Source organism: Telmatherina bonti (assembly GCF_933228915.1).
Source record: "Telmatherina bonti genome assembly, chromosome: 10".
Taxonomy (NCBI): Eukaryota; Metazoa; Chordata; class Actinopteri; order Atheriniformes; family Telmatherinidae; genus Telmatherina; species Telmatherina bonti.
The window spans coordinates 12773791-12798285 of record NC_136628.1 but is presented as its reverse complement, the minus strand read 5'-3'; the positions used below and the strand labels follow the sequence as shown (position 1 = coordinate 12798285).

The following is a 24495-nucleotide window of genomic DNA, read 5'->3' as shown; positions in this document are numbered from 1 at the left end:
AATAAGTCATACATTTTATAAACATTTTATAAGTAGCAAAACAGCAGGCAGACAAATTATTACATTAAACCATTTACAACTACAGACTGTCTTACGTTTGTCCCCCTTTCATTCACGATACCCTAAAAATACGAGCAACATAACCGTACTTTGTTTTTATTATAATGCCTTAAGAATTTTGTGATACAATATTTTCTACATACAGAACAGCAGAGCTGTAAATATCAGCCCCAAAAGAAGACGAGGGAGCCATGGGATTGAAAAGCCGGCTCAGCATCTCCAACTCCTCGCTGTTCAGTGAAGGTATCAGTTCCGGGATGTGTATTCCAGCTTGTTCCATATCCGCAAACTCTGCGTCCGGAAACTTACCCTGAAATAAAACGCTGTGTGAAAAGCTTTGACTAAAATTTAAAAACTACAGCAGAAAGATGGCAATAATGCATTTGTACAAAGATGAGACAATTCAAACTCACATTGAGCTTTTCTGGAGGGCCGACTGGAGTCTGAGTCTTCTCCGTCTCAAACAGCTGGTTTGGGCTGCTGTTCTGCTCAGTCTGTAGCGAATTGTTGTTCCAGTTCTCTGTGAAAACATTCAAATCTGCTTGGATGCGGGGTAAAAACACATACTGTGCACAAAAAAGGTTTGTGCAGTTTGATGTATCCAGCAGTCTGTTCTCCTCAAGGGCGTGGAGGACGTCGCTGTAGATGTTTGAAACGACACCCCACACATCACGCCAAAGCTGCTCTACCCTGAGAATAAAGACCAAATTTGAGATATTTTACACAAGCCTACGTTAATTAAATAACATTTAAAGAAGAATGCAATTAAAGGTAAAACAAAGGAAGGACATGGAAAGACAATGTCATCAGAAAACACGAGAAAATCACAAAGAAATCGTTTACGTCAGGGGTGCCCAAGTCCGGTCCTCCAGATCTACCATCCTGCTGTTTTTAGGTGCAACCCTTCTCCAACACACCTGAATCAAATAAGTGGCTCATTAGCAGGCCTCTGCAAAGATGAATGACATGCAGAAGAGGAATTCAGCTGTTAGACTCAGCTGTGCTGGACAGGGGTTGCATCTAAAGGTTGCAGGATGGTAGATCTCGAGGACTGGACTTGGGCACACCTGGTTTACGTGACCATTTAAAGTGGCTCTATGATGCACATTTCAGTCTAATTTATTTTAATATGTAAGTCCAGAAGGGCAAGAAATAATCAAGAATTTCTCACAGATCCCTTCATTTGTTATGTATTGATCCTCTCAGGTCAGCCTTTGCCAGAAACAAGCGAACAGAGAAAGCTCCGCCCTCTGTCCTGCCTGCGGCTGCGTCTGATTGGTCAACTGCTGGGAGTAGTTTTACTGAGCAGTGAAGGAGGGCGTGGCTTTCTTCTTGAGAAGATGACCAGTCACTAAAATTTTAAAGGAGAAAAAAACCCTCTAAAACCATTAATCATTTCTGTCGCCATGGAAAACAAAATTTAAAAGTGCTGGAAAAATCAAACATGCGTTTACGTGATAAAAACCAGTGCAGCTCATATGTCTGATGAGTATTCAACACTATAACACCGTGGAACGCTCAGAAAACTAGAAACAGTATCATAGAGCCTCTTTAAGCAAGAATTTACATTTGATAGAAAAACAGTGGAAGCTGAAGCATTTGTAAATATTTGATTCATTCAAACAAGGAATTACAAGAATAATGCAGTTTCAGATCAATCCACTGTTACAAACAAATGCAGCAGATGAAACATTTCACTTCATCTTAGAGGCGTTACCTCCGTTTGTGGATACTCTTCCCAGACATGAAGCTTTCTTTTTTACCGCCTCGAACACCAAACATGTATCGAGCTATGTCCACATTCTCTAGTCTTCGGTCTCCTCTCACACTAGAAACAAGTAAAAAGAGAAAAAAACACAAATGATCTTTAAAAACTCATCACAGAAAACTCTTCTAACCCAAGAATCCACGATATCTTTTGTTTTTAATCTAATCCTTTGTACATTTATGAAAAGGTTTGGTAACACTTTACAATAATGGTACGAATCATATACTTAGGTAAAATGTAACTCATGATGAACTAATGCATTTATTAATGAAGTTCCTGTTGCTCATCATGAACTAATGATGAGCTCAATCTTGATTCATGTGTTCACTTGATTCTTTATTGATCATCACTTAAGGAACATTAGTTCACTGTTAATTCATCAATATGTTGACATATTTGCCAAATAGAATAGAAACATATTTGATGCCCTGCTACTGATTTACTTTTCATTTTTATTAATTCAAGACTCACTCAAAGAAGTTCATTTGTGTGAACATGGATATAAAAGCACTTTGGGCGACTCCTAATCAAGGTTGGTGGTAGGTTTATTTATTTTTTGTTTTGTTGTTTCTAAAGCAGCTATCTATTTAATATAAAGCATTTCCATACATACCAGTGTCATATCTTTGTTAAATGTATCGCATTAATACAGTCATTTTTAAACCCTAATAATCACTCTAAGTGCTTTTACATTTCCATGTTCACCTAAGTGAACATCTTTGAGTGTGTCTTGCTTTAAATAAAAATAGATGAAAAAGTAGCAGGAAATTAAATGATATACTTGTATCTAAACCAGCAAATTTGTTGACATATTGATGAATTAACAGTGAACTAATGTTCATTAACTGATGATTAATTAGAGGTGCAGTAATCACATGAATCAACGTTGAGACATTAGTTCATGATGAGCAACAGGAATTCATGATAAAATCTTCATAAATAAATGCATTACTTCATCAGGAGTTACACATTACTTACGTTTATGATTTGTACCATAATTATAAAGTGTTACAAAAAGGTTTCGCATGCGGCTGTAGACGTGTGTTGCACCGCAGAATGAGGTCAATGACATTTCCTGCAGAGCTTCTCCTGTAACTAACTAAAAAACTCAAGTAAAAACACTGAAATGTAGAAAAGTCCCTGCAAAAACCGTCTGTCCACCTGAGCAAGTATTTTACCAACATTTAAACCTGCTTTAAAGGAGATCTGAGAGTTTATGAAACACGCTATGATGAATTATCATGTGTTAATCATGCTTTAATGCCATATGGGTTGACATTTTAGGCACCAGAAATGGGTCATTGTGCACGCTGTTGGGTCCATCTATTCGTTTCAGGTGTGTTGGAGCAGGGAAACACCAAAACTCTGCAGGACAATGGCCCTTAAGTAATGGATATTTAGATCTCAGCTCTTGTAGTTTAACACATTTCAGCTTGTACTGCTGCATGAGAAGCTCCCAAAGATACAGGTGGGTGTCTCTACAACCTGATGGGTTTTCACTACCTGACTAAGAGACAACAGTTTAACAGGCGGAAGGGTTGAGTGTCCGAGCAATAACAACCCCACACATCTTCCTCCATAAAGATGTTTTCCCAGCACGCACGAGGTTTTACTGTAGACTGGGGGTATTTAATTCGGTCCTACAAGGTCTGCAATCCAGCAGGTTTTTCCATGTCTCCCTGCTCCAACACAACTAACTCAAATTATTGAGTAATTGTCCAAAACCTTAAAAGCTGTTAGATCCATTTACTCTGATTCAGGTGTGTTGCAGGAGGAATACACGGAAAACCTGCTTGATTGCAGACCTTGTAGGATCAAAGTGAGTAAACCCGTCATAGTCTGTGTATAAAGGATGGACAGGGCCTCTGTGAAGTCACCTGTAGGTCTTTGAAAAGCTGAAGTGAAGCTCATTGGGCTGTCCCTACTATTGCCATTTTGGCAGGTCCGTGCCATCGCTCCCAGAAATAAAAAAAAAAAATGGGCAAAGAGGTAAAGCTGAAAGGGGGGTTGTGTCTATTGAATTACAACCTGTTTGTAGCTAAAAGTTAACTGAGCCAACCTGGATGTAACGGGACCAGACCTGCTAACAAAGGTTGGCGGGCTGAAGCTAAATCACGCTGTTAACCAGCTAAAAACAGCGGTCATGCCACATTTTGCCTTCTTGCAGTGGGATATCGGCTACCTGTCAATCAAAACGACACGCCCATAATTATGCCAAATTTTGAAATTAAATTACTCCGTTACATAAAAAAAATCCTTCCCTAACAGTTGTCATGAAGGTAAACATGACATATTAAGCCTAAAAAGAATTTTTGGGCTTCAGGTGGGTTTGGTACACGCACACCTGAAGTGACCCGAAAACACATCGAGCCTGAAAGCAATATAGATGAGTAAAAATTATCTAAGTGCTGAATACGCTGAAGATGTTTAACATTTTACTTTAATTTATTCATTGGTTTTAATATAAAAACCAAAATAAACAAAAAAACAAACTAAAAAAAAAACGCATCATACCTAGATGGACAGCCGTATTTCTTTACAGCTTTTAGGAAGAAGTCCAGAGCAGTGGACGCCCTGTTGTTGTTCGCTGCTTTCAGGTACAGGATCTATGAGAGCACATTATGAATATACACAGACAGCCAGTCAGATAAGTTGTTTACAAGCTAACTTGTGCAACAATTTTCTGCTTCTGCAAATTTCAGTGACTTGAACAGAAACTTCTGAACAAAGAAATGATAGGAAACACAAACCTTTCGGGAAAAGACATCAATACTACCAAACATCACAATTCCGTATCTGTAATAGACACAGAAACAAGCACGTACACACAGAGCACTGCTACCATTGTAATGCATCAAGTACATACACACAGTCATACAGGACTGCATGGGGGTTGGGCTGCACAATATTGTGGAAAAAAAAACATAAATTGTTTTTCGTTATTCTGCTAAATATATTGTGACAGGGAAAAATACAGTATTTTTCAATAAAATGGCACTTTAAGTTATGCTGCAGACTGTCATCTTGTTGACAATTAACCCGCACGGATCTTTCTTCTTGTGCATGTGCGTTGGAGCAGCTGTAAATGAAAATATAGTTGGGCTCCCCACCTCCATCTGCAGGTCAAGATGGACAAATGAACAGGCTGAGTTCATTCGCTTGCTCCAGGTGTGGATGGATCCTGAGGTATCGTTTCCTCACATCAGCACCAAGTCAGAATTTTTATCACTTAATGAATGTTTCATTTGTTTTATTAACCTGCGTTCAGTTGTTTTTAAATGTCTTGTTATCTACTGTTTGTTTTAGTCCTTATAACTTGATTTCATCTTGTAAAGCACTTTGTGTTGCCCATGGCATGAAAAGTGCTCAAGAAATAAAGTTTGATTTGATTTACTCCTACCTTGCAGGACATACAATGTGACTATTGCACACATGTGCCACGATACGGCAATGCTTAAATATATTGTGCAGCTCTAGCGGGGGCGTTCAAACTCCTGACCTCTCCTCTACGTTAAACTCACCTGTTTAACTTGCGGCTGGTGTGGATATGTACGAGCGACAGAGGACCAGGAACACTGTGCGCTCTCCTGATAGCACAGCCTAGATTTACCATCCTCTTCAGTAATCCTCCTCTGTCAACACGGTGCATGGAGTCCCGTACTCTGCTCCACTGCACTCTGTGGCCCAGTTCCCTCAGACGTCCCCTCACCAGTCTGTGACCTACAGGAAGAGATCTGTTTCAGCATGATGTCCCAGACTCTGACGGACACTGCAGTGCTCTAGACATGCTGAGATCAGTGCTTCTCTGTCACCGTATAAATACCAATTTAAGCATATTACGCCAAATTAGAAAGTTAACTCTGCTTAATTCTTTGTTGTGGGAAGAAACTTCACTATTAAGTTAGTCCATCTAATGACTTTAAGATTAAATCTAAAAGTCCTTTGACTTCTATTTGGAGAAAAACATCTTGTTGTTACCCATCAAATGATCTACTTGCTTCTGCAGCTTCAGTGGATTAGTATAGACCTCAGTCATGTTCACCCATTAATAAATAAATACAATGTAATCTGTATTAAACTCAATGACTCCAAAAAAAAAGAAAAGAAAACCAGTCACATCTTGAATAGTCAAACTGACCCAGATCTCTTGACTCTTGCTTGATTGTTGATACCAAGCTGTCAAGCTGATCGTCTGACAGCGAGGTGTAGGTATCTTTTATTGACAGGCCCCATTCTCTCTTTCTACGGTTGATTGTTTGGACTGAAACACCGAGAATCTTCGAGATACAGGTCACAGAAAGGTCCATGTCAATTAGGTCTTGAAGGCGGTTTTTACAAATGCTCAACTTGGGGCGCCCCACTTCACCATTTATTCTGTCGATTATAACGGCTGGCTTTCTCTTATCCATTTCAGATTGTATCAGGGCGATAAGCTCATCCAGACCATCTCGTACCTAGAAAAAACATTTATATACAAATAGGAGGAATATCAATTTTACACACATTGATATTTTGATAGAGAAATACATGTATTGTGATATTCAGGGGATGTCAGACTTGACAGAAATTAACCCACCGATTGTGGAAAGTTTACGTGAGATGAAAGGGAAGTGATTAGAGCCATTGTGCTGGTGGTGACGAACTGCAAATGGCCAAGGTCCAATGGCTGCTGCTTGCATGCCCGTTCCAGTCTGTTCTGCAGTTGTTGTAGGACATGTTTTCCTAAATCCACCTAAAAGTTAGAAAACAGGTTTATTAAACTGCTTATATTACATAAGTTACACAACATGCAGCTTGAACGTGCCATTAAATACATCTAAAAATATGATACAGCTATTAGTTGAAACAAAATGATCATTTAAGAAGGTGGGAAAAGAAAGAATGTGATGTTTTACTGAAAAATTACTATAAAGCAGCTGAAAAAAGTAGCCAAATCAATATTTTTTAAATTAATAATGAATTTATGCACTAGTCAGTGCAACTGACAGCCTTAATCCAGTGTACTGGTTACAGAAAGATTAAATAATCAACCAAACCAGCAAAAAGCTAATTAACACACCAAGAAGTCAATGGACTCCAACTCATGTTAGAGGGAAAAACAGCATCTTGATCTGGCTTAAAGTCTCATATTAAGCCCAACAATAAGCAGACATGTAAACATTTCCTAAATTATGACATCTATCAACGTGACACTAAACTGCAACAGAGATCAGCGACTCAGGTCCTCAAGCTCCACACCGACATCTTCGTTAAAGTTATTGTAAAGTAGCGTAACGCTTCCATACACTCGTGACATTAAAAGTGAACTTTTATTTCCACTATGTCAAGAACTGTAACGCACCCGGGCTGCAGACGAAGAAGGGCTGTCATCCATGTTGCAGATCTGCTTCCCTTTATGAACATAGACGTAAATACATAGACGCCGCATTGAGCGCTGGAGAGGGAACCAGCGTCGCCGCCGTATTGGATGGGTCTCGGTCTCCACATTAGAATCAACGTAGTTTCCCCACAACACTGTTTTCTGTGGAACAATACATAAATATTACACACAAACAAAACACTTTTCTACATATTCTATCAATGATGTAATATTTTCTAAATATTACATCAATGATGTGTTTATGGAAAAATATGATATTGATGTTTCACAATGAAAGTTTAAGATTGTAGCATAATTACCACCGCCAAGGAGGTTATGTTTTTACCGGCTTTATCTGTTTGTCTGTTTGTGTTCAAGATAACTTAAAAAGTTACGGACGAATTTTCATTAAATTTTCAGGATTTGTTGGAAATGTGAAAAGGAAGAACTTATTTATTTGTGGTCTGGCTCACCGTTTGGATCCAGGAACTTTTTAAAGGCCGTGGCGGAGGTTTACGCTCTGCGAGTCTTTTTCTGGGTAACTTCTGAATTGCACAGTTTTGATAGAATACTTTATTTTCAGATTTTGTACAACTGTATCTCTGTATTCATAGATTAATAAATGTAAATAAAAGAAAGAGTCAACCGTAGTCAAGAGAAAGCCAGCAACTATTCTCGTATTTTGTTCAGCATATGGTTGCAATAACCAGCGAAATATTGAAAGCAGATTGTGTGGAATTACATCTCACAAGTTTGAAAAATAATTTATTTAACTAGATATAAATAGATAAATCCAAATGCATAAAAAAAACCAAACATGTTAGTATCAAATTACGATGCGGTGTCTATGTATATGATGTCTATGTTTATGAAGCCCCCCCCCCCCCATTTGTGCTGAAGACGACCAAGAAGCTGTTATTTGATTGGACGGATTATTTTTCACTATCTAATCAGATGCATCTGTGAAGACAGGGTCACAATGAGCAAATGTGCACCATTTATTATTAGTAGTCGTAGTAGTAGCGGTAGTGGTAGTAACAATAGTAGTAGTAGGAGTATTTTGCTTTGCATCTGTGAACAGGATGTTCAATCTTCGCTAACTTTAATTTCTCAAGCTGTTTTTTTTAATAATAATTTCTTTAAAAAAAAATAATTTTATCATCATTTGTTGCTTATATTTGTAACCACAAGATCTTCTAGACCCTGAATTAAGCCCTTATGTTTCCTTACCTCATTTCCAGAAAGGTGAGCATGTTTCTAAACACCAACTGACAAAAGTGAAGAAATTTACATCTGATGCTCACAACATAAACAAACGTTTGTGTCGAGGTATTACATTAGTTTTATGTTGACCCATGTCTTCCTCAGTATGTTTCAGTTTCAGGTTACATTTATTGATGACGGTTTTTGACTATCTAGATATGGGGAATTTGAAATTTTGGGTTAGCTTAGCATGCTAAATGCAAGAAAGATTCAACTGATTTACTCCAACTAAATAACTTTACATGTTTTACCTCTTAAATTTACGACAGAGTATTCAGGCCAAAATGAGAAAAGAAAATTATGTCATATCATTTTTTTTCCCCTCTTCTTCACTAGAGAATCAAGTTGAAACGACAAGAATAAAGTGGAAATGCAGTTGAAATTTCGAGAGTAAAGCCGAAATGAAAATAAATGAAAAGAAAAAGAAAAAAAGAAAGACAGGGCGACCGCATCATGCCAGGTAAAACATGTGTGCAACTTATTGAAGTGAAAGGTGTGGTTTCTCCTCCTGAAAAGTTGCAGTTTCTGACACTGTCCCTTCAAAGTACACACACTTATTATAATGCTCTGTTTGTGTGCTAAAAGGGAAAGAATCACCTTGTTGCTAAAAGGTCACTCGCTCATTGACAAGGCATTGTGTTTTATAGAGTAAAGCTATTCAAAGTCATATTAAAGACTCGACTGTATTTCGACTTTATTTTTGTCATTTCAACTGTATTCTTTAGTGAAGTAGAGGAAAATTGATAATCTTTTTTCTCATTGTGGCCCTAACACTCCGTCGTATAAATTAGGTTAGTTGTTTCCAAACTTTTTCTCCCTCTTTTCATTGACGACAATAATGTCCAGCCCCCCTTCCCGTCACATGAACCACAGAAACATACTAAGAAATGCATCTTTAGTTTTAGTGGCTGTCCCTGTAACTATAATTAAACCCGTGTCAGTATTATTATCCATTCTTCTGCTTTAGTGTGAAACATTTTAAACCAGGAATCTCTGGAAACAACTTTAGATGGGTGGAGTTTTCTATGAGATGAAGCTGCTTTAGTAAAACAACTTTGCTATAAATGAAAGTTGGATAGTTTATTTCTGGAGTAACCCACAGGCTTTTCTTTGTGTTCAGGATGAAAAGTCCCCAAGTGGTGTTGTCAATTGTTTGGTTTCATACTTCATGATACACGATAATATTTTGGTTCATGCAAAAGACTGTGGTCTCATTATTACCCACCAATGGTTATTACTATTACTGGTCAAGCAGGGACAGATATGCTCCATCATCGTTTGTTCTCTTTTTTTTTATTACTTGAGGTCTCTCTTGTACATTTATCATCCTTTCAAATGAGTAATTTTATAAATTCATCAAGTGTAAAATCTCCCAAGTTTTATTTAGCCTTGTCGCCTGGCCCCCTGTTTGGGAACCACTGGTTAGTTTATTTTATTTAAGCAGTTTTCTATGATCTGAAGCATATTTTTTAGGCTTTAGGTGACATTCACTTGCAAGACAAATGCTTCTTTTGCTAAGTTTCTATTTTCTGAGTGGGTTGAGAGGAGACACCTGAAACTGGAAATTAATATTAAAATCATATGGAAAAATTATGTCATGACGCCTTAATTCAAAGGTGTGTTTTACATTCAGCTTTTACAGACATATATCATGCATGGACCCTTTTAAAATGCAACTTTCATATTTTTAAAGCTCAAAATGATAAAATATTGCAGAAAATGTCAATCAATCAATAAAGTCTTATTTAATTTGTCAAAACATCCAAGAAGCATTTTTATTTTGCACATCTGGACATCAGTCTCTGTTTCACAGCCTTAATTAAAAGTATTCTGCATCACAATGTTACCATGTGGAACATCAAGACATCAAAACATTAAGGAGGAATCTGATACATCCATTTATTTCCCCTCATGTCCATCTCACAGCACAACTTGAAATACATTAAAATAGCAACTCAAGTGTTAAATATCGATGTAAATGTTGGTCTGAAGACACCAAACAATGACAGTTTGTACAACATCGCAACATTCACCCCTGTTGGGGTTTTTCACAGTGGATGGAAAAATTTGATCATCCGTCTGTAAAGCTGAATGTTTCCTAAAAACCTCTTCGAAATGATTACAAAAAGAACTTGAGTCATATTTTATTCTCTGGAGAACACATTTAAAACTTACAAAAAAAGAATCAAATGGAGAAAAGTAACTTTCAGCCACGTTTTCTATCAGGCAGCTGAGGCCATGCAATGTAACTGTACAGAGATCTAGGTGATTTTAGTAACCATCACCTTAAAACCAGCCTGTTTTTTCTTTTCAAAGAATTTCAGCTCCTTTTGGAAAAGTTAATGCATCAAAAATGCATTAAACGTGCTACCTTTAGTTGTGCAACACAATACGACTTAGTGTTTTCCTGCGGTGCTGCCTTGTTTAAACTGGGATGACGGCAAGCATCTAAAAATGGCGTTTTTGGGTTATGGAAACTATTAAACATTTACGTTTCCATCGTCTTATGACAGAATTTAATGGGCTCCTCCTCCTGCCATCTCTTCCCCAGGCAGCATGAAACTCTGGTTTGCATTTGTGCCGACAGAAAAACTGATCTGAAAACATGCTTTTAATAAAATTTAAAAAAAGGATTTTGTTTGCAGTTCCAGTTGTTCTGTCTTTGGTGGAAAAGTTTAGTGACTGTTAAAATGGCTGATTCACATATCAGCTCTCGTTATACATCCACCGCTGTCTTGTGGCAAAAAGTTGCAGCTCCTGAATGTTAACACTCGTAAACCTACCATTTGTACTGGTCTCATAAAGGCCTCTGTTAAGATATTAGTACCGATTCATTCATGGTGTTAAACAAGCTTTATGTGGTTTTTTTAGAGTTATTTTAGAGTGTTTTAGTTTGTTGAAGACGCCACATCTCACTTGCACAGCCTCCTTCGAACATGTGCAAAGACAAACTTTCCCAATATGATTAAAAACTAGAGGTAAACAAAATGAACAAATGTAAACAAAGCTTTCAGCTTCCTGAACGCGCTGTGCTCAGTCCAACAATTATCTGCATCCATCAGGATTTCTGACAGTTACGTGTCGTCCCAGCAGCGTTCCAGCATCCCCACTGCTGCAGCTTTCAGCTTCACACTGCTTAACTCAGCAGTTTTTAGGAGGTTTGCTCTCTGTGACCTACAGCAAAGTGACCACTCCAAGCTGGAATAAAAAACATGAGTGAAGTCTTTAAATCCCTCGCATCAGTTTCAGAGTAGCAGATCCTCCTCCAGGCCTCAGCTCTTTATGGCACAAAAGAAATAAACATATATTACAGGTTACAAACAGGATTGTTTGATTCCTTTTTTCCAGCACAGAAAGGTTCGACTCCAGCCCAGGAAAAGTGGCGTTTCTGTTTCCCTTCAGATTTTTGTGCTCAGCATCAGTTGTTATGGCAACAGGAGTACAAGTAAGAGTCTTTCTTCTGACCAAGGTCGACACCCGTTTCCTCTGGTGGGACAAAACACATATTAATGTAACGCCTTTGTCGCCCAGGGATACCAGGCTTTGGTCCGAAATACTTCTGGCTGTCTATTAAATCCAACACAACATAAAATCTCCTTATAACTACAAAGAGTGTTCACACAAGGCTTTTAAAGTCTCACCTGTCAAGTACTGGAAAGCAGTATTGCTGTAATCCTCAGCAACTTTCTGGAACAGCTCATCTAGAAAGAAGAGACGCATGAAGCGCGCTGGTTTTCATCAGTTTAAACAAGTCAGGGTGACATTCTTAACACACTTCCAGTGCTGATGCTAATCGCAGCTCATTTCGCCCAGGAAGTTTAACCTGAGGAACGGCAAAGGTCGCTTTCATGCAGGGGTTCCAGAAGTTGGTCCTCGAGGGCCACTGGATCAACGCACCTGACTCAAGTTAAATGGATCTGTCGTGGAATTTATCTGATGAAAAATAAATCTAGAAATAAGCCGCGTTAAGTCCAGTTTATTGACAACCCACGGTTGCTACGAGAGCTCTGCCTCGCGCTCCGGGTGTTCTTTAAGCGTACACAAATAACCTTCGCCTGGCAGCACGAGTCAAAACAACCACCAGCAGAGGATGATAACAGACACAACTGAAACAGACCATTCAGTTTTTGCATGAACTTACTCAGGCAAGCTTTCTGAACTACTTTAAACTATGCAGAGTATATTTTGCACTACATAAAAGAACTTTAATGAAGGAGTAACACATTAAATATATGCTGTGTGCCTGATTTCCACTACAGATCCAACAGCTTATGACGTTCTGCACAATGATAAATTAATTTGAGTCAGGTGTGTCTGAGCAGGGTTGTATAAAACCCTGCAGGACCGTGACACTCGAGGACTGGAGCTGGACATCCTGCTTTTAGTACACAACCTGATTATCTGTCAAGCCCTTTACTTTACTCAACTGAGACGCCACCCTCCCTAGCGAGTGCCACCTTGTTGCGCGTCTCAGTGACCCCGAGAGGTATGCTGGCTGGAGATTCGTCTCCTGGTAGGGCCACCCATGCCAGACAGTTGAAGAGTAGAGGCCAGACTAAGAGCTCTCACTGGTTCTCCAGGTTGGGGGTTTTAACAGGACTAACAACCCAATTCTGCAAAACAAAGCCTGTTACAGAAACCGCAACGACAGAACCTAAAACCTTCTTGCTTCAGGAAGGGTCCTGTCTAAGGAGGACCAGCCAGAACCGAGTGCGATGGAGGAGTGTTGTTGTGGCCTGATGTTCAACAAGGAATCAAGTGGCAGAAGAAGAAGAAGAAGAAGACGACGCGACTCAGAACATAAAAAGTCCAAACTTCTGACCTGCTGCCTTCAGTAATCACTCTCTCGCTTCATCCTTCTGCTTCCTGAACGTGATGTTTCCATCTGTCTCAACTCGAACCGTCTCACACTCTGATACACAAGAATGCTGCCAGAGGGCAACGACTTGACACCACCATTCCTTAACCGAACATGATGTGCCATCATCTGTTTTTATTCCGCTCTGCTATTACAATATGCTGCCAACTAACCCATGTGAACTATTTTGTGTTAACTCGGCTGAGCTGTGGGATGGCAGATTCCTCCCAACCCGACAGGCATTTCATATCAGCTCCTTTAAAGCCCCCTGAGAAGGAGGGAATCCTTCTGGAAAGACATCTCTTAAGGCAGATTTACGATTTGTAATATTGAATGGGATGGGGGTTCAGTCGGTTTGGCAGTCGGTTTGCCGAACTGATACAACTAGGGTGACCAGATCTTCTCTCACCAAATGTGGGACAAAGACTGAAAATGTGGGACAATGTGAGATTCCACTCTGCCATGACAAAGTTTAAAAAAAAAAAACTTTCTATTCTGCTCTTTGGTAATAAAATTACTAACCAAACATAACAAATCTGTTATTATGAAGCCTCCCTCTGAGTAGCGCGTTTTTTGTGACATTTCACGTCATATTCCCCGCCGCCCCTCTCACAGCCTCCTCAAACAGGTTTGACCCAGGAATATATGCTTTCCCAGTCTGTGCTGTAACAACACTTTCTTTTCTTCTTCACTGCGGTCGTCTCCCTGTCCTCCATGATCAATCGGTGTATTTATTTAATTTCGTTAGTGGGTGAACCGGTGCATCCTAGATGTGCATTAAGTCCCGCCTCCTAGTTTGATTGACATGAGTGTAACTCAAATCAGCAGGCGGTGTGATATTTTGCCACATACAATTAGTAAAAGCCAGTTCTGTTTTGTTTTTTTGTTTTTTCACAAAAGTGAAGACTGGTCGTAACAATGCGGGACAGTGCCCCGTTTTGTGGGACGTGTGAAAAGTAATTGAAATTCGGGACTATCCGGCACAAAGCGTGACATCTGACCACCCTAGATACAACACTAGCTCCATGTTCTGAACCTTTTCCATTTGGTCTTGTCTGGCTTTCTATCTAACAGTTCATTTCCGTCATCAACAGACTCTAAATAAATCCAGCTGCAATCAGAGCCAACCAGCGGTGGCTTAATGTGGCGACGGCGGAAGGAGGAACTTACCCACATTGTTTCCTGTTTTACTGGAAGTCTCAAAATGCTCCGCGCCAATCTCTGCGGAAACGAACAGGATGTTTGTAGAGATAAGTCAGACCCAGGCTTGTGTAAGAGCGGTTTTTGTTTTTGTTGTAATACCTGATTTTAACACAAACACACACAAACGGGTAGCAGCGGAAGATTTCCTAATACTGATTTTCACATCCAACTGTGCAAGTGGAAAAATGACACTGTTAGCTGCTGATTTGTTTAGTTTTTTCTTTTCTTTAAAAAAAATTAATTTCCTTTTGATTTCCACAGTACCAGCCAAATGTTTATCATTTGATTTACACAAATGGTCTTTTATCAGTACTGTAAATGAAACAAACGATTCCATCAGCAAGAAAACACCAGCTCATTGTTTAGTTTATATGAACTGTAACCCTTTCTGTACTCCACACACACACACACACACACACACACACACACACACACACACACACACACACACACACACACACACACACACACACACACACACACACACACACATTATAGCAGCTTGCTAATAGCAGTACTGTAGTTACCATCAGCAAAGTCCTGAGCATCATGGTAGTCTATTTGGCGCAGGCTGCGGTTGGCTACAATCAGGTCATTCTTCGTGCCACACAGGTAGATCTTACAGTGCTGCAGGACACAATGCAGATCAACACACTCTGTCTCACTGTTCAGTTTGCTTTACAGACAATAATAAAACTAACACATAAAAACATTTATCGCCCAACAAGGTAAAGTCTTAAAGCATCTTTCTTTTGGTCCGAGGTGTCTGGTCAAATTCTGGTAGGTCACTTTATCTGATATTTTCCTTTTACGGTGTGTTCAGACCAAACGCGTTTTGAGCGTCTAGAGCGGCAGGTTTCCATGTAATGTCTATGGGGAGGCGCGGCAAGGGGGCGTCAAGCTTTCTCATGTCGCGTTTTGGGCGTTGGTGTTCTGTTCCGCGCAGAACGCGCCGAAAATTTAAGAAGTGTTTTAAGCTCGACGCGCGTTCCGCGCGGAAAGCGCATCAAAAGCCAGAGATGGGCAAAGCTAAATTTTGGCCGTTTAACGCAGGGCGTCAACCAATCAGAGCGATCAGCTCGCAGCTCCTGGAGGATTCCTGTGGTGAACCCAGACACGGGGCTGAGATGCCATTACTCCGTGCAATATTTAGGATAACCATTCCTTGCTAAAAAGCTGAATGTTTCTGATTTGGCAACGTAGCAGGATACGTTGCCTAGCAACGCTTTTTTTGGGGGCGGTGGCTCTCTGCTGAGTGCGGCTCTTGTTACATTAACACTGACTATCACTGCCCTACGACAACGTTCTCTAGCTTTATTTATTAAATAAAACCATACCATCTCTCTACTGAATCTGCCATCATTCAGACTGACCGGAAGAAAAGCGCTGCATTTCCCCCCCCTCTTTTCCGTTTGCCGCTCGCTCCAGACACAAGTAGCAGACGCAGCAGGAGCGTTTTGGGCGTTGGACACAAAAGGGGCAGTTTAGTGACCAGTGTCGAGCGTTCAGCGTTTTGAGGGTCGAAAACGCTCAAAACGCGTTTGGTCTGAACACACCGTTAGTTTATTTGGGAAAAAGTATAAAAAGAAAATTTAAAAAATAAAAAGTTGAATTTTGTACCTGATGAACTTATAAGTATCTTAATTGTCAGAAATAAAGACAAACAAAATCTTACCTCCTCACAGTTCTGCAGCTCTTTTACCCAGAAGCGAGCTCGCTGGAAGCTGCTGCTGTCAGTCAGATCTGAAAAGCAGACATGACCAGAACCTTTCATCCCGACTTACTTACAGTAAACAAACAACCTGAAGCTTTCTTGCTTGGCAACGAAGGTGAATAATCTGCAGAGGTGGAAGTTAAAGATGAGCAACAGATGTTAAATAAAACATGACTGGAGTGTGACTAATCCACTGGGAAATGCCACTTGCTTTTTCCAAGATCAAAAGTTCCCCAATGAGGAATAAATGTGTTAAAGAAGTAAAAAAAAAAACTCATCCTGGAAGCAGCAGAAGTCTTTATCTCATCCTCGCTCAGAATAATTAGTATCATGTCTGACCGCAGGGGGGCCGATTTGGCCAGGTGGGTGCGTTGGGGCGTCTTCGGGGTGCGCAAAGGGAGGTTGGCCAAAATCGGCTTTCCATATACAGAAACCGCAAAAGACATCAAAAGACGTCTTTGGCATCCGATTAGTTAAGAGTCTCCCCAGCTGTCGCAACACTTCAATGAGGGGGTCTATGTTCTGCGCTACAACAGGAGGCACAGCTCATTTTTTCTTTCTAGAAACACACACATTTTCCTACAAATTATGTCCTGTGTCAGTTTAACGCCTGAAACTACTTTAAATGAAGGACACTGTGGCCTCTTTTACATTTGACCCTTATAAGCAGGACCTATACGCCTTCGTTGCACATTCTTACGAAAGTACAGCAGTGGAAATGTAAGTTGATCTGCAGCTGATACGCCTCTGGGCATCGTGTGTGCTTACTGCATCAAGCAGACATCATGGAACTCACTATTCTAATCAATAGATATTCATTAAAACATATATGATGTGTGAAACCTTCAGTGTTTTTGAAAATGTATGACAGGTTACAAACTACAATCCATACTTTAACTAATCGACTTGCTGTAAAAATCCAGATTCAGAGAATCTACGTTTATGGTTTTTGAGCACGACCGAGGGTCTGCTCCAGAAAGCGGGTTATTTTAACTCTTACTGGGGTAAACTTACTGGGGTTTTTCTGTTCCAGAGGGCGAGATACCATCTTACCCATAGACTGTATATAAAAAGATGGACGTAGCCTCCGTGACGTCACCCATAGGTTTCTGACGAGCTAAAGTGAAGCTCGGGGGGCAGTTCCATCGCCCTCTAGGCAGGGGCATGCGTGGAGCTGAGAGGGGGTCTGTGAGTGTCACGGTGGATGATTGACATCAAGGGAACTTAGCCTGTGGCTAAGAGCTAACTGAGCTAACCCGGAGATAACAGGAATTAACCAGCTAACGGAGGTAAGCGGGCTAAAGCTAAGTCATGTTGTTAACCAGCTAAAAACCGCCGTTTTTCTGCGTTCTTCTGACTTGAAGCGGGAGATCGGGTACCTGTCAATCAAAAGGACACGCCCCTAAATATGCCAAATTTTGGGATTAAATTACTTTTAAACGGGTAAGTTAGAAAAAAAATCACTCCCCCCCCCACAGCTGTCATGAAGGTAAACCTGACCTATTAAACCGAAAATGGATTTTTGAACTAGGCTGTAAACATGTTTATTTTTCTGCTGTGAAGTTGGTCTTTTAACATGGGGGTCTATGGGAATTTGCTCTTTTTGGAGCCCCTAGCGGATGAAGGGGAAACTGCAGTTTTATGCACTTCCGCATAGGCTTCACTTTTAACCGCCAGAGGTAAAACAAAATCACTATCAATTTTATCAAACAACCAATCATTACTGATGAGGCAGATTTTCATTTCTTTCATCTTGTACATAAAGATCAGTGTTTTTATTACTCTGCAGTGAAATGTAGATCCTATGTTCTTATTCAGTAAGATGTCAAGCATGGAACAGTGTTCAGTGTTTACTGCTGGTAAAGAAAAATTGCAATATAGCGTCTCACTTATAGTATCATGATATATCATGATATATCACAATATATCGTACTGCTGGCCCATATTGTGATACATATTATATCGCCAGATACAATACACACCCCTAGTACTGAATGGCAGAAAAATACGATTTGTATAAATTACCACTGAATACTTGATTTATGAACCAGTGTGAAATAAAAGTAGAAGATGTCCAGTCATGATCGAGTACCATATATGACTTTACTAAAAGATTTATTTCTTAACTCTTAGTTTCCTGCATGGACGCTTTTCCCTGTGGGAATGATTCCAGATTAAATCAAGATTTTATTCAGTCCACCAATGTTTCAACCCACATGTTTCACTTTTAATAAAGTTAAATATCTGATCAGTGGAAAAGTGGATTCAAACTTCCACTTTGACTCAGCAGTTTACTTCCATGATGCTTCTACTTAGCAGCAGTGGTTTCTCTTTCTTACTAAACACCTCTTTATGTCGCTTCCTGCTGACATAAAAACTTCCCCCATCTGTTGGGTAAAATGACTGGCTTTTTATCAGTGGTTGCCATGGTGAATCCAGGTATCTGAGTTCCATTGATCATGGCTTTTTGCTGTGGTTCTTAACTCTGGGTAATGATAATCAGAGTTGATTGAAGCAACTTAAATCAGCTGATCAGGAACTGAAAACTCAGAGTTGCTCAGCTCAGAGAGAGGCCTTGTCCACACGTAGCAGGTATCTCACAAAACAAAGATATTTTTCTCCTATTTGGCATCCACAAAAAAAAACGCAGATTTTTTAAATAAAAAAATTATTCTTTTAAAAACCTCCGACCATAGTGAAGATTTGCACGTCTGCACGTGGACGTGTATAACCGGGGTTTTAGGTTTAGAAACGCCATTGTCTGCGACAAAAATTAGCACGACGTCACATGTGCGACCTTTGTTTACAACAGCATAGACGTCCTCAAAACTGTGTTGGTGTTATCCATTGTGTTTGTTTTTACACTGCCGTCACAGCCGCTCCACATAGACGACCAAAGGCGAAGGGCGAGATTAAGGACAGTTATTTTCCGCCACCTAACCAGATCATGTTAGAGGCATGTTCTGTGTTTAGTGGAAGTGACATCATGTAGAGGTCATCAAAAAAGGCCATGTTGACTTTTTTTTTCCCTCATTGGTTGAAGGGGGGGGAAGATGTTCGGTTTGACAGAAACCCGGTTATATGTGTACATGGTCTGAGTTAACCCAGAGTTTCTGAGCAGACCGAGTGTGTTGAACCTCCTTTCTGGAACAGACCGCTGAGCTGATGTGGTCAAAGTCTCAAAACAAGCAGTAGAATTGCTCTCTATGCAACTAACGTCTGCATCATTATTGGTAGAATTAATGCATGGAAACATCTACAAATGGTACAGAAAGTCATTTAGATTTTCAGAGAGCACCTTTAGTGGCGGCTGGGGGGGGGGGGGGGTTTAATTGTGTATGTTTGACATTATTGTCAATCTTTATAATTTTGTTTGTGTGGAGTTGACAAAGACATTAAAAGTACTTTATTCAGGATATCAAAATGTCTTTGTCTTTGTCAACTCCACACAAACAAAATTATAAAGATTAACAGGTACTTTTAATGTCTTTGTCAACTTTGGTTTGAAATGTACACCTGTCTTGTAGACTTGTTTCCTTCTAGAAAACTGGGTCAAGAATCAATACGGCATTAAACCAGATTGTTGGACAGAACTGATTATTAGCATAAAAAACAATTACATCTAAATTCCCATCCCTACATTTGTCTGATGGTATTTTGCTCCTGAAGACAAACTGGGTTGTCTGGCTGAAAATAAATAAATAAATTCATGTGAACTTTTGTTGGTTGTTACACATACGAGTTCAGTCATGTTGGTTGTGAAGTAGTTCGTTAATAAATGCCTCCAGCGGCTTTCAAGACACATCATAATCATGTAGATTTACCATAGCACACTATGGCCGCTCGAGCTCCTCTGTAGTAGATCCGACTCATAGCTTCATAGCGCTCCGATCCCGCTGTGTCCTGAATGAGACACGGAAAAGATGACAACATATAAGAAAAAACTGAAATTATCTTACTGATATCTACTTCAAGTTAACTTCACTTGTACATAGTTATGTGTAATTTTTTTTATGTCATTACCTTCGTCTGACTGATATCTGATATGAGAATGAAGTACAGTCCAGGTACTAAATACCATGTAAACCCCAGTTAGACGTCTAACAAATAAGCAACATGGGCTTAAATTTTATTCACTTTTTATTCTCAGTAGCTATGAGGAAGTAGTCGTCTAACATTCAGATTTTCTCATATCTTGCCTTCCAGGATTCAACATGAATCCACCGACATAATTTTTAATTGGCTGCGTATAAAACAATGTAAAGTTGACATTACTGTCACAACAATGGTTTTGTGCTCTGTCAAAATATCTATCAAGCAAAATACAGTTTAACTCATAAAGACACAACCCATAAAAAAATATGTCCAGTTCTTTGAATATGAAGTTTTTATTTGTCCCTTTAACAAAATGTAAAGTAAAAATGTACCAATATTTTTTAGGTATATTTACCATTTAATACCATGTGATGAGTCAGCACTTTTTTTAGTGTAACCTTCAGCTTTCTGGTGTTCATTAAGGGGCAGAAGACAAAAGTGTTGTTTTCCACAGGATTTTGAACAAAGTTTGTACCATAAAGTGATGCAAAATGTCTCAAAAACTGTGTGTATTACACACGTCAGCTGGGGTTCTTATGGGTTTAAGAGGCGAGTAAAAATCTAACTTGTTAAAATTTTCTGAAACAAGGAAGTTAGCAAAGTACCCCAAAATTGTTTTTGGTAGCTGGTATGTTTGGTACAAGTTGTGTTTATCCCTGCTGTAAACGTTTTAACATGGTTAGGAAGAACGATAGCACACATACAACCGACATACATGGCAACCAGGCTTTAGGCGTGAAGCCTGTGGGAGGGCATCTGAAGCTCTCACAACATGTCACACAGCTTAAAAAACCTGATGAGCGTTACATCTTATGTGATCCCAACAGCTGTAACAGATGTTATTCATAATGCGGCATCAGGAAAAACTTTACAGCCACTGTGCAGGACTAGAAGTACAAACAAAACCTTTTAATTCACTGATATTCAAAAACAAAACTTAAAATACACTAATGAACGAGATTTTTCTTAGACGAACAGTCATGGCTCCAATGTCAAAGCAGCACTAAAAAGCAACAGAAAAGTTGCCAGTTTGATTCCCAACAAGTCGAAGTATTTTGGGGAAAACTCTCTGAGCTTCACAAAGATCCACAGTTTGCTCTTCAGATAACAACATATTAAATTAATTACATTTAAGTAGTTTATTTAGGTCAAATTAATTACAGATATAATTATTTCCCATTTTAAAATGCTTTTTGGAACAATTTACCTGTTCTGACTTAATTATTTATTGAATGAGGACAATGCACACTAATGAACACTTTGTACACATTCAATACAATGTGTAAATATGCCAGATTTAGCTAGAAACTACTTTCCATCCGTAGTCCTCAGACATTTACAGACAAGACATATAAAACATATCAAATTACTATATACACACAGAAAAAAATCCACATACAATATACTGCACATATTACCTATTAAACATATTAACCCATCTATGTTGACGGACTTGATTGGTTTTAAGCCATCTTTTAAGCTCTTTTTTAAACACCATTAGGGTGGAACTCTCTCGTATATATATATTTAACTATTCCAGTATATACAACCCTTAACAGCAATGGTGTTTCGCCCTTTAGCAGTCCGTCTAAATGAAACCTCATCAACACATTTCATATTCCAACCAACTTACCCATATTCCCAGCGTAATCACTTTCTCTCCCACCTGGATTGGTTTTGCAACAAAGGCAGCACCGATGGTCTGTCAAGAGGAGAAAAAACAGTTAAACATCGAAGCCTCACTGATGAGAAATGTTTGTCTGAGACAGCTCTTAGTCTGGACGTTCACGAAGATGACACTAAAAGCAGCTCAGATACGGAGGGTCAGATGTCTGTGCGTGAAATTCTTAACAGAATTAGCTCACAATGCTTTGGTATGACATGATTAAAACCTGCAATTGATTTATATGTTTAAAGGTTTTAAAGGGTAAATGTACCATCACATACTAAACATGAAGGTATTTAAATTCAGCTTTCGTCACCAACGGTTAAAATGAGCTTAGTTTTGTAAGGAAAACTGCAAAAAGCCCAGCTTTCTGAGCTTTTAACACAATGGCTCAGTGTCTAAAGGTTTTCACCTTAAATCGGAAGACAAGTCAGCAATCAGGAAGAGGCTCTGTGTGAAAATCAAAACTAAAATGCTCATCTAATGCAAACACACTGGAGGTATTACTGCACTTCGTCTTTCAATCAAAGCCTTCATTGTGATAGAAATAACCAGTATCTTAAGCCTGTGAAATTAAAATCTCCTCGGGGCGACAAATGAAAATACTGACTTTTAAAAAAGGCAGCAGAGAGAGGAGCAGCTGACACTCACATTCTGGTACGGGCCGACCAAGAAGCGATGATGAACATATCTCTCCACCAGGCTCGTCTTGCCCACACTCTCCTTTCCCAGCATCACCACTTTGGCATCCACACGCATGGCACTCATAGTGACGGCGTCTGGAAAAGTCCAGGATGAGACGGCCAGGCCACGAGCAGAAGCGGGCTAGGGAACTAATTTACAGGGCAGCCACGGGCTGCTTAGTGTGCTGCATGATGGAAAAACAGGATGCACACATCTATGACTGTATTTCATTAGAAACAGTAAGTGTGATTAGGATAATTGCAGAAATGTTCTCAATTCTTACAAAACCCTAATCTTTGTACTTCCTCTTATATTTGAATGTCTGTTTCTGTGTCTTTAGACTTTGCAGCCAGATAGTTGTACAAAAGGCTGGATTATCCAATGGACATTATTGGCACAGGCCCAGGGGCCCACACCCATTTGGGGCCCATTTGGAGACTAGTGGGGCCCACATAGGCCAAACACCAGCAGTTTGGACATGAAATAAAATAAAATGAAATGTACATAAAAAGATAGTTACATCACAGTGTCTAGTGTATTCCTAGAGGTTGGCTGAGAGGTGTTAGAAATGTTGTTTTACACTGTATCATTCACAATTTTGCGCTGGGAAGGGGGGCCCGTGGAACACTCTGGGCCCAGGGACCTGTGCACTTTTAATCCGGCCCTGGTTGTACCATCAGGTAATATGTGCATTCATTGTAGTCAGTAAACAGCAAAAGAAACTGAAAGAATTTGATGTAACACACAACTGGAGGAGAATGGCTGCATTTATATACTGGGGGGGGGAAACCCCTACTAATTACCATTAACGGGTCAAGTCTCCCTCACCTCTTCATGGCATTTATGACATTTGTATAAAACAGTAGTTCTCACTACATTACAGTAATTTTGTGTGCAAAAATAACTCTGAAATATTGGTTGGGTTTTTCCAGCTTATACAATGTGTGAACACCGCGTTAGACTTTATTTAAGCTATAACTGTGTTGGATTTTTTTCTGAATAAACTTGTAAATGTGAAGTTTGATTAAATGACACGCAGTTTACTCTGTGGGACAAACATGACACAGCCAAAAAACAGCATATTAAGATAAAGCAATCAGGGTTTGGGATCCCAGCTAGCCCTGCTAACTTCAGAACCCGTAATAAACACTGGAAACTCACCTGGTAGCTAGCTTGACTCAACAAATCTCTCAACATCTGATCCGCTCCAAACGGGGGCCAAACCGGCGCTGATACCCGCCTTAAAGAGCTCGTTCTGGGGAACACTCTCTCGTCATCTCCGCCCCGCCGTGTGGAGGAGCCGGGTGGTGTTTGGCTGCTAGACGTGCTGCTGTTGCGCAATGGCTGAAATTACAAGCAAGTCATCAGCCAGCGACCATTACTGACACGGTGGGTAACTCTCAGAAAGCTCAGTCCTCTGGACAAACACGTCTGGTTTGTTATCAGGAACCTGCTGCCAAGAGACACCTTATTACAACGTTTCTGTAGGAACAGAGCAGGAGCTAAGCTTTGTTTGTTTGGGTGGGAACCAATGAGCAAATCGGGCGTTTCCAGAAGCCGGAAGTGACTGAATTGACTGAAACAATCAACGGCCGTTATGATTGTTGTTGTTGTTGTTTTTTAATGCCCTTTTTTTTATATTAATTTATTGATGTTATTGTTTATTCTTTTCTTTCTTTTCAGGTCTATATAGATTTCACTGTGCCTAATATCTGTAATTATTATTGGTAACCCTTTGGGCAGGCCTGGATTAAAAGTGCACAGGCCCCTGGGCCCAGACCGTTCCAGGGGCCCCCTTCTGCAGCGCAACATTGTGAAAATTGTG

General features: G+C 39.8%; 2 protein-coding genes across 3 annotated transcripts; both read right to left on the bottom strand.

Annotated features, from left to right (window-relative positions):
• Nucleotides 1-169: 169 nt before the first annotated feature.
• Nucleotides 170-7208, bottom strand: LOC306761710 (uncharacterized protein; the record flags this gene model as incomplete). Its single annotated transcript, XM_079247980.1, has 9 exons — nt 7170-7208; nt 6405-6560; nt 5967-6282; nt 5350-5548; nt 4579-4624; nt 4343-4434; nt 1778-1888; nt 474-750; nt 170-370 (listed from the first exon to the last, which is right to left on the bottom strand). Exons 1-9 carry the CDS (start codon nt 7200-7202, stop codon nt 170-172), a joined length of 1431 nt encoding a protein of 476 aa, XP_079104106.1. The 5' UTR covers nt 7203-7208.
• A 3045-nt stretch (nt 7209-10253) lies between these two features.
• On the bottom strand, nt 10254-24110 carry rab24 (RAB24, member RAS oncogene family). Of its 2 annotated transcripts, none has more exons than XM_079247247.1 (9): nt 23832-24110; nt 22638-22854; nt 21954-22022; nt 20050-20128; nt 16187-16254; nt 15039-15138; nt 14479-14529; nt 12092-12151; nt 10254-11936 (listed from the first exon to the last, which is right to left on the bottom strand). In XM_079247247.1, the coding sequence occupies exons 2-9, from the start codon at nt 22752-22754 to the stop codon at nt 11869-11871; spliced, it is 612 nt and encodes a 203-aa protein (XP_079103373.1). In that variant the 5' UTR covers nt 22755-22854; nt 23832-24110; the 3' UTR covers nt 10254-11868. The 2 variants fall into 2 exon arrangements, with proteins under 2 accessions (XP_079103373.1, XP_079103374.1); XM_079247248.1 differs by having other exon boundaries at nt 22638-22765.
• Between the last annotated feature and the right edge of the window lie 385 nt (nt 24111-24495).

Excerpts from the sequence above, each read along its gene's own strand:
- rab24 (XM_079247247.1), bottom strand. The coding sequence starts at position 22,754 with ATGAGTGCCATGCGTGTGGATGCCAAAGTGGTGATGCTGGGAAAGGAG. Across the intron at positions 14,530-15,038 it reads TGCTCAGGACTTTGCTGATG|AGATTGGCGCGGAGCATTTT; the intron begins GTAACTACAGTA and ends TCGTTTCCGCAG. Across the intron at positions 11,937-12,091 it reads TGCTTTCCAGTACTTGACAG|AGGAAACGGGTGTCGACCTT; the intron begins GTGAGACTTTAA and ends TTGTCCCACCAG.